The sequence below is a fragment of the Neodiprion virginianus genome, chromosome 1 (genome assembly GCF_021901495.1).
Source record: "Neodiprion virginianus isolate iyNeoVirg1 chromosome 1, iyNeoVirg1.1, whole genome shotgun sequence".
NCBI lineage: Eukaryota > Metazoa > Arthropoda > Insecta > Hymenoptera > Diprionidae > Neodiprion > Neodiprion virginianus.
Window position 1 is genome coordinate 3,734,511 of NC_060877.1, and position 17,816 is coordinate 3,752,326.

Consider the following 17,816-nt stretch of genomic DNA (forward strand, 5'->3'; position numbering starts at 1 on the left):
TTTAAAGACGCCCATTATATACAGTTATGTGCGTGTAATTTAATATTAAAATAAGAGGGTATTAAATTTTGCAGAATTATCCGTCGAGCGGCGCGTGCGTTGTAATTATATTTATTACGCAGTTTCGTCAACGGCCGGTAATCGTAAAAAAAAGGGCGTTCCATCAGTCGAGGGTTTATTATACTCGATGATATTAAACGTGGAGGTTTTAAAACGTGACGAAGTTGAGAAACACTGTGACGTAATGAATTTACAAGAGACGGGTAGAAAGTAAATACACGGGAAGCCCGAGTCTCTATCCTTGGAATGTTGCGGCCGTTCCGCGCCGGTTTTTCAAAGATCAGGAAATAAACGAGATAAAAAAACAGAGAGGTTGTCCATTTCCTGAAACGAGAAATGACAAGAAAAAAAAGGGGAAAATTACACAATCCGCGATTTGACTTGAAATAAATATAGTCAATCCCGAAGAACGGTTCCACAATAATGTAACCCCAATTCGTGACTTTGTGTAATTTTGTTTATAAATTAATTTTTTTATGCAGTATATATATATATATATATATGTCTATATATATATATAATAAAAAAAAGAAAAAAAACATAACTACTCATTAAATGAAATTGAGAGGGAAAAGTTTGGATTCTAGAGCCTGAATGAACAACGCGATACATCCTACGTATAAGAACAATGCACAGAGGCAGAGATAACGTAGCTGACAACCGGAACTGAAAATTGATATCTAGGAATAAGCAGCATGGCAGAACGTGAAACGGACACCGCTCGACGTCAAAAGCATCCGGAAACGGTGCTGAGCCGAGTGACACGAGCAGCAATAAGCGTTGGAAATTTACCCGATTCGTAAACCGCGTACGATAAAAGTATATATATATGTGTATATATATATATATATATACATGCATATATTTACAAAAGCGAGAAGAAAGAGAGAAAGAGAGAAAGAGAGAGAAAGAAAGTGGCGACGAGTGTTTAGAACGCTAGATCAAAGTCAAAGGTTAATTCCACGGAATTTATGAGAGTGAAATTAGTAACGTTAACGTAACAAACTACGAGGGAAAAAATCATTATTGCACAATTTAAGAATAACATTCAAGCAGCTGGCGTTTCAAAACAAGAATACGTTTTTTCTTTTTTTTTTTTATCATTGTTTACCAAACTTCCGACATTGCTAAAGGTGCAAAGTAACGATTTTTCCTAAACATGCATCGTTACAGATAACGTTACTAACTTTGTCCTCATCGGGATTTATAGAGTATAATATAATTTCGATGAAGCTTTGTTCAAAAAAGACTAAAGAAAACTCTCTCGATACGCCTTAGAAGTAGCATAAAGTTGAAAAGAGGTTGAAAATTGTTTTCGAAAAACAGCGCCGACGTTATTTTACTCAAATTAAAATTCCGATGTAGTTGAAGAAAGTCAACGATGGATTCAAGTCTGTAAAGGAGATACACCTCCTTATCCTCCTTTTCCTCCTTCGAGATGTCGAGAGTAAAAATAATTCTACGTATGAATATAATGAATAATAATACAAAATCCACCGCAAACTCTGACCATAAACCTGCACCGGTTCTGCAAACATGTTACACACCTACACTCGCACATTATATGTACACACCTGTCACATAGGACGACTTTTATTTACACCTGCAATGAAACTCTTACGGATCTCCGCATATCTTCAACGCATTTAACAAGCAACCGGTCAAACATTATCGAAGAGTATAAAAGCACCAGGAGAAAGGCTCGAAGAGCTCCGAAAGCTTGTCTAACAAATCTGATAATTTCTTTGCACGCATATCGAGATATTCGCTGGTAATTTTCCAAATCAGTTCCGATTTTTCATGACATTGCAGGCGTAGAACCGAAGCTCGATATTTCGGGACTTGATACTCCTATGAGAATTGAAATTAATTTTTATATACGGTATAATACGAAAATATGTGCCGTTCGAGATTGTACGCAGCTCGACTAAACGGTTTGATTAAGTGTTCAATAATATGCCGCGGAATACTCGGTCGCAGGTATAATTGCGATGCAAATAAATTATTCCAAAATTTGTCAGCGAGGATTATTGCCTCACAAGTAAAACGGAAAAGAAAAATAGAGCAGGAAGGAAAAGAATACACGAGTACTGGCGAACTCTGACGTGTACTTTTCTATAAACAAAAGGTTGTTAAATTAAATATCGATGTGGATAATATGGGGAGAAAAAAAACAACGTTCTTAAAATCGTAAAATTTGTACACATGACCGTTGACCGTAGAATCTGTGAGAAAAAAGTTACTACGAACAACTATTCACACGCATTCTAATATCTGGAACGTGACGATTCATCGTGGTCTGCGGCATTGTAAGGGTACGATTGCGACAGCGTCAATTTACTTTTAAACTGTTAAACTCTGATGCGTCGGAAGAAAGGGAGAAAGAAGAAATAAGCAACGATCGCACCGTCAAAATTGCATGTATCAAAATTGGCCAATACAGAACAATATTCGTCGTAAATTCATAACTTGAATTAGTCAGACAGTGTTACATTATGTTACATATAAGTAGTGTTAGATTGAAATCAGATAGCGAAGGATTGACGTAAAAGAATATTCTATAGAAATGGTTTTGTTTTATTTGATTTTTTTTTTTTTTTTATTATTATTTTGTTTCACAGTTAAATGAGTAAAATTTGCACTTCCAGAGTTTAACGTAAGTCATGGCGTTGAATTCCTCGGTTGTATAAGGTATTTACGTACACAAGACGTATTGAACAATCGGTCAAACGACCGAACGACCGGCCTATTCGTTACAATTAACGCAGGCAGTATAACGCTTACGCAACTTTTGCACCGAGACGCGCGGAACAACCTTGAGTGTGCAAGAGCGTGTCTGCCATTCCTCTGGTATGTGGGATAGATTGGTAGCTTTGCGTATTTCCATCGAGTAGAACGAACGGGTTTCTCTGCCCGTGTGTGACACGCGTATAATACACGCGAGCACACACGCGCAGTAAGCGAATGAACGGAAAATATCGTCGGTGTTCGTTTGATATTCGCTGTTGATTTTACCCCAGCGAGTGGGAAATGCGTGTCCCCCTCCCCTCGGGGAATGACGATATTTTTTGGGAACAAAAAGATGCCATTAAATTTTCAGGTTTTCCAGAACCTAAAACCTAGTTTTACCCTGACATTTTCCCAGTTCTAGTAAGTTACTAAAACCTAAGTCGTTCAGCTTATTAACTCTATGTACGGTTCAAATTCGATTCGAATTGAGGAAAAATATAATGTACAAAAGAAAAAAAAGTCAACTTAAGCCAATTCGTTGTCTCGACGCAAAATCATTTCTAATTCCCATGACGGCAAAATTGATACGTTCAGTTTTTTTTCCCGACCAAATTAAAAATTCCCCGACAATTCCAGATTTTAAACCAACACTTTCGAATACCCTGACATTTACAAGTCTTCCAGGTGTGTGGGCGCCCTGTAAATTTCGTATCGAAAGTACATTTTTACTAAAAAAAAATTCACGATTTTTCACGCCTGTTTTATTAAACGGTGATTTTCTTACGTGGAGAAAATTCGTGGCGCCGCGTCGATTGATATATAATCGATGATAAACCTAACGGGCAAATATCTGTTTGCTAAGGATTGCTATGATAGCTAAACTAGATAATAAATACACGAGAAGTACTCGGCGCGTGTTGTACGTGATGCGTAAAGTCTGGAGATGAATAGAAATCTGCATTCACACAAATCGACGCGTGATGCGGGAACTAGAAATCAAGCGAGCTTCTCTGTTCTCCTACATTCTATTCCTTACACATACAAGTAGGCGCATGTAAAGGCATAAGAAAGCGTCGAAAATGACAAGTTTGAAATTCGCGACGCGCGGATGTATCTAATGATCGATTGCTCGCTGGCTGAGAACAATATACGCCATACGTATAATACTCGTAATTGCGACCCACTTTCGTACCTTTTCGTGTCAAATTGCCGCAACTAACGTGTGTTTCTTTCTCCTCGCCGCAGGTGCGGGATGGATATCTTATCCAAGTTGGGTGCGCCAATACTTAAGTGTGAATTATTATCGAAGCCGAGAAATCATTCGCATCTTTGTTTCTTTTTATATCAGTTATTTTTGGTTCCATTTATGAATCTGGTCACAATCGGTCTATACCAGTTTTCGATAATTGTAATGACGTACCGGTTTAAACCACATCTCGAAACTTGTACCGAGAAATTCTTGCGTTCTTCCCCCCCTCGCTTTTAAATTCAACATGTACTTTGAATTGTAATCGACACGCTGGCCAGACAATTGTTTGTGTTATATTCGAAGTTGAAACAACAATGTAAATATTTTACTGTTACTTGCTTAGTACCGCAGCCGACAACATCGTGAAGAAATGCACGCGCGTAGTCATCGTTCGTGTTCGACAACAAACCGACTCACGGTTTTATTACCTGCGTATATATTTCACCACAAATATTTTACGCGTATGCACACGGCACGTATTTGCGAGAAAAAATTTGCCAAACTAATGGAAAAAGAAAAGTTACAAAAGCGCTAATTTGAAACAAAGATGGCCACCGTTAACACGCTTCAAATTCTATTTCGACCGTAAGATTATTTCCAGCGCTGAGCGATTAGCGAATGATACTCCATGCCGAACAGAATTATGGCAAGAATAGTCTAGTCCCAATTTCAACATCGTTAAAAATTGCGAATAACGTAAATCTGGCTGTACGTTGTTCCGTAACTTCTTCTCAAGTAAAATTCGATATCCGTAACTGCGCGCAGTAAGTCATTCGATATTGTGCAGTTAAGTTTTGATCATTTGTCAAATAACAGTAAGGCAACCGTACACTGTATCTGTACAAGTTGAAGAGTGACAGAATGACCGAGGGTTTCATGTATCCGACTTCTGGGGTAAAATCTTAGATTAGGATTTCAGAAGGTGCTTCGAGCGATATAAAAATGGATAATTTCAATTTGTCAGGTGAAGGGCAAATTGGTCAGCAACTCATGCGAACATGTGAGAACTCGAAAACGTCGAATCGACAAGTGAGAGTAACGGTTTGCGACAAATCTTGATCGAGAAACCTGTTTTCTTACGCAGGATATTCGTATCTATAGATCACCCGTATGTTTATTTTTGGACATTGTGCAATCTTACGTATAGATATACATATGTAATCGACTTTCGTTACAATCGCCAAGGCTTACAATTAGCAAATTTTAAATGGACCAACCCGCGTTCACGAGCAATTTCATCAACCTGATTAACCCAGATCTGGAACCAGCAAACCTCTCGTGAAATAAATCTAACGTTGCAGCACTCTTTTTTAACAGCTCATTGTCTGTAATTTTTTTTTTTTTTGCGGTGTAGAAAAAAACAACTAAGGAGAGGAAAACAAAAATAAAGAAATATCGCGTCGTAATTCTTTGGTTTACCATTGTAAAATACGCGTACGTACGTGGAAGAAAGATAAAATGTATCAAACCGCGATCAGCCGCGTATACACAAATGTTAACCAGTGCTTGTTTAATGCATATAATATAATCGTGTTCATTTGTTTTTTGGTTCTAATATCAAATAAAAGTTGATTTTAGCTTAGTCCCTCTAATGTACATCGCAACAGACATCAATCTCCTATAATCGCTGTAATTTTCGATAACATAACATACTCTGACTTTCAAAGCCTTCTAATGGAATGTCATAAATTGACAAGTAGAGAATCTTATCTTTTATCAGAAATACAAATAGCATTTATTTACTTGAATAATCTATCTGAGAGTATCTCTGAAGGCAACGCGTGTATGTAGGTGGGCGGAGATAAGGACGGTGTTTGAAGTGCATAACGGTTTTTTAAAGCACCATTATTAACTTCGCAGTAAATTGAATAACCCGATATACGTATATGCGTGTAAGTAACTCTATTCAATTGGCACAATTACATAATTTTCATCTAAATTTCATTAAATTTTTTGTTCCAATCGATAGATAGACAGATAAATGCAGAACATTTGTTTGCGTAACAAAGCTATGCGGTTTTATCTTGTTACTATCAACATGGCTTTCCAGGATTATCGTTTGAATGAACCTGAAAAATCATTTTCACTTCAAAATCCCTAGCATGATACAAACTTATGACGTATAAAATATTTCGTCAAATATAATTTACCCCGGATGAGACGGATGAATTAAGGACGTTAGGAACGCCCCTTACTTTTTCCTTTGTTTCCCTTTCCACGACCCTTTCCTTTCTTTTTACCCTGTCTTTTCTGCTTCTTCTCCATTATTAACCTGGCCTTCAATATCTGCTCTGGTTTCTTCAGCTCAGCTTTCCTCGCCTTTTCCTTTGTCTTTTGATTATGACGTGCCCAATGCGTATTGGATGTGGTTTGTACTGAAACAAGGAAAATACTTGAAATAAATCACAGAGCCTTGTAGTGAACACATCAGTATTGTACAAAATAAGAATTCCGCAACATAATTTCTTACAAGCAATTACGTGTACTGCCGAATAATTATCAAATAGACTCTTAATCACAGACTGATTTTGTAATGAAAACAGATTAAATTAACTGTGACAAAACTGTCTTTAGACATAACGATGCTGTTGATGCCTAATCAATCTGCAGTTATCATTATACCACGATGGTGGAATGTATGTACACCCAAGTATTATTGCTACACATTGCAACACAGTGGGAATGTGGACAAAAAATGGTATGATATTGCTTATTGATGAAGAGTTCAGGTCATTTCTGACGCTGATTTTTAAAGAATCAGAATATTGTAGAAGATTATCGTACCTAAACGAATTGATCATTGACCAGCAGCTACGAGTTTTACACATATTTATCATTTTTATGCATCGTACCTCCTCCATTTCGATCAATTACTTCGTAGTCATCTATTTCTGAATAAATATCACGATCTATTTTTAGACCCGCGGGAGTCTTTAATATAATACTATACATGTTTGGGGTACACTTAAACAATAAAACGACCATTCACTGTCCATTGGCATATTATTCAGTCGCTATGTTTGTCTGGGTTTAATAAAATCAGGAAAGCCAGAGGAAATCTAATCACGTATGTATATTTTAAGCACTCAAATCACTAAAAGATACACAAATGGCTCAAACCTTATTCCATTGCATGAATATCATGCACTCGATTCGGTGCATGGCTACATGGTGGAAAGGTGAGTGAATTATCTCAGAACGATGAGTGCTGATAGGATAAGAGTGCTTTCGAAGTAAGTCGTTGTGAGAGAGAGCAATAATAACCACAGACATAACAAGTTTACCACAATTTAGATGGTACATATGGGCCACATGTATTTGGAGTGATGGTCAGATATACCCTAAGCCAATAAACAGAAGTCGAACGTTTACGTGACACAAATTTTAGTAGAAGGTATATATTGTGTGCGTATAAAAATCTAGCGAAGCATGGAGAGAAACTAAATAAAAACGAATATAGCAAGTGAGAGCAAGGTCAGATCCAAAATATTTAATCCGGATTTAGAAAAAGTTATTTAGCTAAACCCAATAGCAGGGAACAACGAGGAAACCAATTACTTCAAGTGATATTGCCTCTTTTAATTGGTTAATTGAACAGAGACAAAAATCAATGCAGTCTTGGAGTGACAGACGGTACAACGATCTACTTCCTGCCATTAACTATGACCGAATCAGGGTACAGTTATTTTAACTCACGACAGAGGCACAGTGGGAATGCAAGGAAAAATAATGCCACAGTATAGCGACTTGTATACACATGTTTGGATTTTGATTTCAAAGATATAATTTAGAAGTTAACTCTTGTCATTACCTCACAGATGTTTTTTATAGGCTTACAAAAATATGGAAAACCAGTATTCAAGTCATTATGTGAAAAACGGGGAATGTTGTTGTGTCTTTAAATTCAGAGAAAAATAGAAGTAATTAATAAATTGTAAACTCACGTTTTTGGAGTTTTTCAGGTTCCTCGTCATCGTCGTCATTGGCAGTGTCCACCTTTGATCTTTCTTTCCATTGTGAATAACGGTTTCCTTTATATGTAGCAGGGATCCATACACCTGATTCTGTGCGTATCTTGGCTGATTTTGTCTCCTGCAATGAAAATAAAGGAACCGCAATATTAGTAAACATTTATAAACGGTGTGTACATTTCAGCAACCACATCAAAATTGTACAAATAAATATGCTCAACGGATTGTGCACTTAAAACTAATGTAATTACCTTTTGAACAGTAACCATCTTCTTCTTTTTACGATCCCAACGTTTCAATTGTGTTTGAAGGCGGCGGGAATCTTCACTATCTGCAGTCAAATCCATTTGCAATCTTTCAGCTTCTACAGCAAAACTGTTTACTGCCAGGCTACAAATGAATTTGAAATAATTGAAATCATCAAGCATGACGAGAATGTAATCACTTGCAAATTCAGCGGCGCATCAATACTGTAGAGCTCTGAGCTAAAATTTACAGCCATTCAATGAAAAATATAATAAGGTATTTGGAAAATACACTTACCCAGCCTCGGTGTGTTTATCTGGAGCAGAGTAGGGGATATAAAATTCTTCGTCACGTGTTACTTTCTGTTTTTTTTTCTTCTTTTCCTTGTACAGATCGTCCATTTTCCTCTTTTTTGGAGTTATCACAGAACTAAACGTAGCACTAATTTCTTCGGCACTGCTAGGCACCAAATTTGACTTCTTTGCAAACTCTAGAGTAAAGTACAAGGATATGAGACGTAAGACCTTGTTAACTTTACCGAAAAATTTCGATTAAAAATTTACCTTCACTGGCTATCGCTTCTTGTTCTTCTTTTTCATCAATTTTTCTATGAAAGTTTGCAATGTTTTCTCTGTGAAAAGCTCGTTTGGCTTTCATTACCGTATAATCTACGGAGGACGGCTTTGTACCGATTTCAAATACCGTCTGAAAATAAATTTATCCCAAATTAATAATGACATTGTTATTAAATGTAAGAACGATAGTAAATCTCATATAATTTTAAAGGTTACACACTCCTTGTGGTCTGTAGTTCTTCATCCTGCAAAGCAAATCTGCAGCCGCAGGTGTCACATCACAATATTCCGGTATTACACCTGCCGATCCAATTTTTAGTTCTTTTACTCTCTTGACGCTATCAGCGGAAGATCCTGGCCTCGACCTGATATACTGCTGATATGCATTGCTACATACCTTTTTCATATTTTCCTGCAGAAAAAATGAAAATATTCAGTAGCTCGTATTTATCATGAATTGAATAAGGATTTCTGTTCATGCAAAAATTGAATGATTTGAAAACTTACTATGTCCGAGGTATTTTCGTGCCAAAGGATTAATTCGGCTAGTTGTTCTTCCACCATGGATTGGGGCATCCTTCCTATAGCTCCTTCAGGAACATTGCCAATAGGTTTAGCAGGCATAATGTGTAACGGACGACCAAGAAATAGATGTAAATCTATCAAGTAAGAGTATTCATCTGGTCCTACAATACTGTAAGCCGTACCAGTGCGACCTGCTCTGGCGCAACGACCTGTTTGAGACCACAAAAATGTTAGTTATTTTCTCGGAGTCTAAGATAAGCAAATTGCAACCATATTCAGAATTACGTTACATTAAAATTACATGTAACATCTATAAATTTTTACTTACCAACTCTATGTACAAAAAGTTTGCTCTTGGAAGGAAAATTGAAATTAATCACATTGTCCAGCTGCGGTATATCAATACCGCGGGCAGCAACATCGGTTACTACCAAAACTTTTACTTTTCCAGTTTGAAACTTTGCTGCATTAATTTTTCGCGCAGACGGATCCAAGTTTGAGTATATGAAAGTGTTACTGATGTTTGCTTTATCTAATATCTGTAAAAATTTTAGACATTATTGCAAAATGGTTTTGTATGTAGAAGTAAAACAATAATGAAGAATAAGTAATTACCATGTGAATGTATTCAACGTGATGTATGGTAGCTGCAAATACAACGGTTTGCGATTCAGGTTTAACAATATTCTTTAATAAGCACAAGAGAACAGCGAGTTTTTCTTCCGGCCGACTGGCGATGAAAGCAAGTTTCAACTCATCTGGTAATTTACTTTCTACGTCCAATCGCAAGAGAACAGGATCGCTCAGTCCAGCTTTAGCAAATTCAACCAAAACTTTTGGTAATGTTGCAGAGAATAACAAAGTCTGCCGAGAAGTAGGGAGTCTGTTTACAATTTCGTGCAACTGTTCGCCAAAACCCATTTCAAATAGCCTGTAAAATATTTTCAAATTCAGTATCAATTCATTAAATCAATTATTTACAATTTACTCACCTGTCTGCTTCGTCAAAGACAATATATTCAATGCTGTTCAACTTGAGATCCATTTCGACGCAGATGTGAAGAAAACGGCCAGGTGTAGCAACAATTATGTCAGGATTTCCATGTAACGCACTGAACTGATTGTCCATGCTGTCTCCACCCAAAATCACTGCAGCTTTCAGTCCAGTAAAACGACCCAACTCCTTAATAAATTTTAATGTCTGAAGAGCTAGTTCTCGAGTTGGAGAAAGCACTATAGCTCTTGCGCCAGCTTTTGCTTGACGCATTTTAAGCTTCTCAAATAAAGGAATGAGAAAACAGGCTGTTTTCCCACTGCCGGTCCTCGCCATAGCTACAACATCCCGTCCTTCAAGAACTAAAGGAATCGTCTGTCGAAATAACACGATTTTTGATTATTAGAAATGAGAATAATAAAGCGAAAAATTTTGCAACTCACCTTCCGCTGAATGGGCGTTGGTATCTTGTACCCCCGTTTCTGAACACCTTTCAATATAGGAAAACTAAGACCCATAGCTTGAAATCCACCTGATCTTTTGCCACTCTTTTTCTTAGTGACCCTAAGCTGTCCATCATCATCGTCATTGTCGATATCATCTGGATCGGCAAAGCCAATAATTTCGTCTTCAGGCATTCTAAAAATAAATGTGGTAGTTGATTAAAATCGTACAAAGTAGTATGAAACTTTAGTGAATCAGAAAAATTCATCAACAATACAACCAAATATATTCTTTAGAAACAGAGACAAATCGACTACTGACGTTATTGTCGATCAAAAACTATTGGTGGCCATAACCTCTACTTGTGAAAAGTATTCGCTGACGTAGGAAGATTTGATTGATCGTAGGATACTACATTTACTCAATCGCTTAATTACGTATATATTTATTGTTTATTAAGTGCATTCTTGATTACTGTCAGCATGTTATTACTTACTTTTGAATACAGGCTGTATATTCTCACGTGGATACGGCATGTGTTGCAGTACAGAAGTAGTCGAAGCAGAAGTCCATCAAGACTTGACGCAAGACACGACGGCGAAAACGCAAAGCCATTGGTATACTTTGGTATATACTTCGCACTACGGCTCAATGGATAATACAGAACGTGATTGCCATAGCGACGTGTCGCTGTGGTGGTCATAACGAAATAATTTATAAATATATTACGAATGATATTATTGCAAGAATGATTAAGAACGAAATAGACTGTGAAATTTTCACGGGTTATCGTTGTACAAGCGCGTCTCCATACGCGACAAGTAAACCAATCGTATCATTCTTACACAATAATACTCGATACGCCTAAAAGATTAATCTTGGTAACAGAAGTTACGTCGGAAATACTTGGGATGCATCAGAAATGCGAACTGTAGTAATTCCGACGAAACTTTTATTTATCAACATCGAAATAAATTTCGGGTACAAACCTCATAATTGTGAAAAAAAAACTCTTAATAAATTCTGCAAGTACCGGATTGGGATGTGCCACGAAAAGTTGCTGATCTTTATTATATTATCGTCGATTCACGAAATCGTAGCAGAAATGGCTTCAGATTCTGTTAAAAAAAATTTCATCTAAAATAAAGATGATTTGATTGTCTGGAACAGAAAAGAGATTTAATTAGCTGAAACAGACAAAAGATTTGATTAGCTTAAACAGACAAAAGATTTGGTTAGCTGGAATAGATGAGGTTTGGTTAGCTGAAACAGACGTAAAGTTTAATTGTCTGAAACAGAAAAATGGTTTGATTAGCCAAAACAGAAAACGAACTGATAAGCTGAAATAGACAAATGATTCGATTAACTGAAACAAACAAGATATTTAATTAGCTGAAACAGACAAAAGGTTTGGTTGGCTGAAACAGACAAATTATTTGATTTGCTGAAACAGACAAGAGGTTTGATTAGCTGAAACAGATGAAAGGTTCCATTATCTGAAACAGATGAAGTTACGATTAGCAAAATATGACAAAAGTACATGCACCGACAAATACTCTGTCGAGCCCAACGTCAACTTTGCGAAAACAGTCTTCTACTCTATCATTTCTATGACTGAAGACAATATTATACATTCTTTCAATCAAAATCAATTTTCTACCTGGAACTGTTGAAATAAAAATGTTGTTTCAGTGAAGACTCAATATTTGTCGGTAAACTTGTATAAAAAATTATTCCCTTGCCCTGAAACAAAAGCCAAGACGTACGCTAAAGAAAAAAAAAAAAAAAAAATAATACTTTTGTACACCTCTGGTATGTTTTATACATACTTACGACAAGATTCTTTGTTATCACTATACACTCCACGCCTTTTATCCGCGTGAATTGGCCACCTGCCTGACAATGCCGCGCCTTCTCTCAGAACCAAAAAGTATCATGTCAACGCGCAAATGACGCGTCCGATTCCCGTGATTAATCTACGCGCAAAAAGGCGCGACTGATTAACCTGTCGAAAAACCTTAAATATCTAGGACTTGTCGCAAAATTCTGTAGAAACCCAATCCGCATCTGCGTCTTTTTGAATCCGACACATTGCGATGCGAATTGTTCTTCTGAGATACGAGTCAAGTCCGGGAGGGAGGTTGGAGGACATGCATTATTGTGTGGCGTGACGGTCGGCGGTCCTCTTCGACGCGAAGTCTTCGAGCTCAGTATCTCTCCCCATCCAGCGTACCACGGAACGCGATGGATGGTCCAGAGATGCGTTTTGCCCATTCAGACGATCACAGAGATCAATTGAATCAAATAGTTATCGATAATGACTGAGTAATCAAATTGAATAACTACTGGAAAATGATTGCAGAGCGACAAGAAATGGGTAATTGAACCTCGTTAAAATTTGAAAGCTCACTAATAAAACTCTTATACATAATCTTTCACATGCTTCTAGAGGACAATCACTGTGATCATTTGACGCTATGGATTACAAAAGTTAGTAACATCGCAGTACATCGCGACCTTCCTACCCTCGCCTGATTCCCAAAGGAACCACCCAACGGAAATGTTTAAAAGAGATTCACACGCACATCCACATTAAACCCCGCGACGGATCCCAAAACGACCACCTACCTACCCGATTACCTATATTCGCTCTATGCGATTCTCCATTCTTTCCAACACACATCATTCTTTCTCATTTGCGCCGTGGTCACTGTGACTTACTGTTTCGTTGGTTACCTGTCGGGAGCAAAATGTTTTTGCACCGTAGTCAGCAAAAGTACTATTATAGTGAATGCTGGCTGACTATCGGTACATCAACCTTTTGTAAGACGGATTAAAAACATCCTGTATGCCAATCAGCATTTTTCTAAGCGAGCTAAACCTATATTTTTACGACAGTTGCAGAGTATTAAAAAATTGGAAATGATTTAAAATATATCGTGCAAGTTGAATATGTTACATTCTGCCAGACTTTAAAATGTTATTGAATAAACTATCATTGGAATATGTTTAAGCCTCAGGTGTATCCACCACTTAAACGACGTCATTTGAAAATTCAAACACAGGTAGGTACTTATATCTGTAGCTAAACATACATGTTTTCGCGAACACCGAGTAAGTGATGGTAACCTGCCGCGATGCTCATTCCACTTTCAGCAACGTGCAAAATTTCTAACATTGAGTCACTATGGTAGAATAGGTCTACTGCACAAAAAGAAAAAACGGTTCAACTTGAAGTCAAGCATCGTTGCGATCATGAATGAGCCTATCCATGCATCTAAGAAATCGTAGATTCGTGTAACAGTGTTACCGCCACGCCACGGGATGGAGGAGTCCCAGGGAAATACCCGTAACCTAACACATGCAAACTCACCAACGTTGCTGAGTAATGGAGAAGTTACTCGGATGTCTCTGCTTAACTCTGAAAAAGCGAAAAAGGAAGCTCGAATTAATTTAGCAAACTGGTTTATTAGTTCTCAGATAAATTGTGGTTGTTGTCTATTTTTATAAGTATTCAACACATGCTACGCAATGACAAAACTTAGGTTTCAAATGTACCATACTGAATTATCAAACAATAATTAATATAAATTTTCTCACCTCCTCCGGGCTGCTCCACACTTCGCATGTATGTGTAGTAGTTCTTGTAGCATCTCAGGTTGTATGGTGGTTGCACACACTTTTCACACTGCAATAAGAATATGATAAAATGTTACTCGCACAATGTACTTGGATCAGATTTCATGTCACTACAAATTGTCTGTGTCAAAATAAGTTATTTGCATGATATTTCAGTGATTTCTGATTCATTTATAAATGATCTGCAGAAATAAATACTAGGGGTCTAACAAAACAAGAACAGATATTGAAAAAATGCCTAAAATTAGTGACCAGCTAAAATTATTTACTGTCAAAAGGGACATGGTAATTAAAAATCATATCGAATATGTACCTTTCACTTCTATTCACTGCCTAGCATGTGGTTTAATTTTTAGTTTCTTGTCAGATATCGATTGATTGGGTTACATTATTTGGATCATCACTTAATGTGGTCGATAGTGCTACAATGTAGTGTGCCCCTGTAAACACATAAGAAATAACATTTTATTAGTATTTGTTTTGCAGAAATAAGATATAAGGCGTTGAAAAATTACTATTATTTTTTTTTAACATAATGAAAAATTGAAAACCTATTAATTTCAATTGACTGACAAATCTTTTGAATTTAAAATAACCCAAAAGTATAATCTAAAATGATTTCAAATGTGTACCTGTTCTCTAGTCTTCTACAAAATTACGACCTGTTCAGCTTCATTTAGTTTTCCAACATTGTATTACTGGGTCACTTGCGAATATTCGCAAACCTCTATCATTTTTAGAGTAGCTCAATTCTGTAATCGAGTGAAAAATTTTATCAATATTTGATCTAATTCAGCAAACCATTCACTCAATGTTTGAACACGTGTAATTTTGGTTTTATGCCAAGATTTGGAAAGTTATATCACTCACATAAACAAATGCGAAATGATTGGGATTGTTTTATACCTGTTGTTTATATGCAATAAATTCGTCAGTTCCGTCACCCAGTGATGTATTCCACGATTTATTTCACAGGACCTTTCAATCTATGTAATCACTAACGCCAATCAACGTTGTTGCAGTTTCTTTCTGCAATCAGATAAGATAACACAATATTTTGTTAGTACTTAATGTAACTTTATTAACAATTTCAACAGTATTCAAAATTCCCCATAGTTGTCCAAAATATGACAGGTATGAGGAATCAATAACAGTTGACGATTTAGACTCACTCGAAATTTCGAAACGATTAGGAACACCGTGATGCGTTAACTTTTTTTCACACGTTAATAAAGGATTACGAAATCGAGGATTCCTCTATCGAGCGATGTCTGGAAGACAAATTCGGAAAGAGATGCAACCGCTTACAGTATTTTGTTACGTGCGAAACAACGCCAAAATCAACTACGCAATAACGTTATTTTCATTTCACAAACGTATGTCCGCGTGAGAGGCGCAATCCGCGATCCGCGAACCGATATTGGAAACATAACTCGCTCGAAGGTCACCTTCCACAAGGTCTGTTCTTTCAGAATGTTAGAAACAAAACCACAACGGAAGATTATTGGAGCATTTTATTGTGACAAAGCGCTTGTGACTAGTCAAAAATCTGCCCGAGAGGCAATTTTAATCTGTTGATAATCTCTTGAGCAAGCTTCGGAAAGCTGAGATTAATTACACTCGATTTCAAACCCGTTCACACATTTTGTGTTGGAGCTGGTTGCCTAAACAGACTGAGTTAACTAGCTAACGATGCAATTACGCACTTACTGAAGGTCGGCCACACAAACAATAACAAACGACACCCGACGCGGAGACAATCGACAACCGCAATCGCCGAAGCCTGAAGTTGCACTATAGAATGAAAATTTCAAACACGAAACTAACCTTCGATGTCGCATGCTGCTTTTATTTCAATAACAAATGACACCCGACGCGGAGGCAATCGTCAACCGTAATCGCTGAAGCCTGAAGTTGCACTATAGAATGAAAATTTCAAACACGAAACTCACCTTCGATGTCGCATGCTGCTTTTATTTCAGTAACTTGGTTCTTTCGTGGGCCAGACACTGCACGCCGTCCGTATATTATTCGCAATGAGTTTCGTGGGAAGACACTGACCGAATGACGTTGCACAGCCTTTTTTTCGAACCAGAATGTATCGGTGCTTGGCCATGTCCCGGATAAAAGGCCTGCACATGCCGAACTGAATTTTCGACTTACGACTCCCGTGGTTTCACTACGACGGCTCGGAAGCGAATGATGCGGCGCTATGCTCGGAAACAAGTCTTAACCGGTCGCCATGCGAGTTGCGCAGAACGCTTTATACGTTCAAATCATTGCCGTTGCAAACGACGTCAGGCGTCGATTGAAATTTTCTCGCGACTTTTGACGAAACAAAATATACGTCTACGCTTTTTCACGCACAGCAATCAACTGAATGCAGCAGTAGGAAAAATGCTCTGATCGGTCAATGATTCTGGTGTTAACTTCAACACCTCTCTTTAGATAAAAAGTGCTTTTCGAAGTAAAATCCACGGAATGGAATACAAACCTACTTTCTACAGCAATTGTTTTTGCTGCTAACAGCAGAAGCACAGTCTTTAAAGGGAAAATGAAAAAAAAACCACCAACAGTCTCTTTTCAATGTATAAACATAGAACTGAAACTAATATGATAATATTGCCGGGTACGCATCTGTACAGCACTATTTATATGAATGTAGATTTGTAGATAGTCTGATTTGAATGTGAAGATTTTATAATAACTGTGTATGCATTTACCGTCCAAATGCCTTGAAAATTCATTCCAAAAACCCATTTTCTGTCAAAGAACGCTAACAAATCAAGATTACAAAAAATACGCATTTATGCTCTTGAATTTGAGTTGATACAACATTAGCGAGTTTTAATTTGTATTTACTTCACCGTAGCAATCATGAATTACATGAGAAATATATTTATTTCCCAAGTATCTCGTTTAAAATTATTGGCCGGTGATTTAGATCTACTCAAACATTATACGTGACATTATATTTCGGAGATATCCCAGAAAAATTCACGATTCTTTCGCGTGTTAAGTACTTTAAGCATGTGCTACATTCGATTTTTTATCAGTACCTCGATTAACCAGACGCTGACGCATTACCCACACCAAATTTAATAATATTTGTACTCACAATAATCTCGATAGCAGTAAAAAACGACGCATGGGTTGAATTAAGGACCAACTTAAGTGAAGGTTAAAAACTTTTACAAGCTATGTCGTCGTGGCATAGGCTATACAACGATAGCATGCCTTCCATATAATAAATCTGACGAAAGGAACAACCAACATTTAAATATTTCAATCATCCATATCGACAGTGATGTTTGATTCTGTACCTTTCCGATTACCCTCAATAGAATAGTTTACTCAAACGAAAGTTACAGCTTCCGATGCCC

General features: G+C 37.2%; 1 protein-coding gene and 1 long non-coding RNA gene across 3 annotated transcripts; both read right to left on the minus strand.

The window, feature by feature from the left end:
• Positions 1-5,924: 5,924 nt before the first annotated feature.
• Positions 5,925-11,436, minus strand: LOC124304012 (ATP-dependent RNA helicase DDX54). 2 transcript variants are annotated; one of them, XM_046761944.1, is made up of 13 exons: positions 11,291-11,436; positions 10,794-10,989; positions 10,349-10,725; positions 9,972-10,287; positions 9,685-9,895; positions 9,339-9,565; positions 9,052-9,243; positions 8,820-8,961; positions 8,554-8,746; positions 8,262-8,400; positions 7,984-8,131; positions 6,190-6,414; positions 5,925-6,108 (listed from the first exon to the last, which is right to left on the minus strand). In XM_046761944.1, exons 2-12 carry the CDS (start codon positions 10,986-10,988, stop codon positions 6,218-6,220), a joined length of 2,337 nt encoding a protein of 778 aa, XP_046617900.1. In that variant the 5' UTR covers position 10,989; positions 11,291-11,436; the 3' UTR covers positions 5,925-6,108; positions 6,190-6,217. The 2 variants fall into 2 exon arrangements, with proteins under 2 accessions (XP_046617900.1, XP_046617895.1); XM_046761939.1 differs by having other exon boundaries at positions 5,925-6,414.
• A 2,961-nt stretch (positions 11,437-14,397) lies between these two features.
• LOC124304165 (uncharacterized) lies at positions 14,398-15,150 on the minus strand. The gene is made up of 3 exons (XR_006908071.1): positions 15,066-15,150; positions 14,747-14,873; positions 14,398-14,482 (listed from the first exon to the last, which is right to left on the minus strand). It is a non-coding gene; the product is annotated as an uncharacterized LOC124304165 (long non-coding RNA).
• Between the last annotated feature and the right edge of the window lie 2,666 nt (positions 15,151-17,816).

Coding starts and splice junctions, on each gene's coding strand:
- LOC124304012 (XM_046761944.1), bottom strand. CDS start 10,988: ATGCCTGAAGACGAAATTATTGGCTTTGCCGATCCAGATGATATCGAC. Junction 9,896..9,971: donor ACGTTGAATACATTCACATG/GTAATTACTTAT, acceptor AAATTTTTACAG/ATATTAGATAAAGCAAACAT. Junction 8,132..8,261: donor AGATGGTTACTGTTCAAAAG/GTAATTACATTA, acceptor TTTTCATTGCAG/GAGACAAAATCAGCCAAGAT.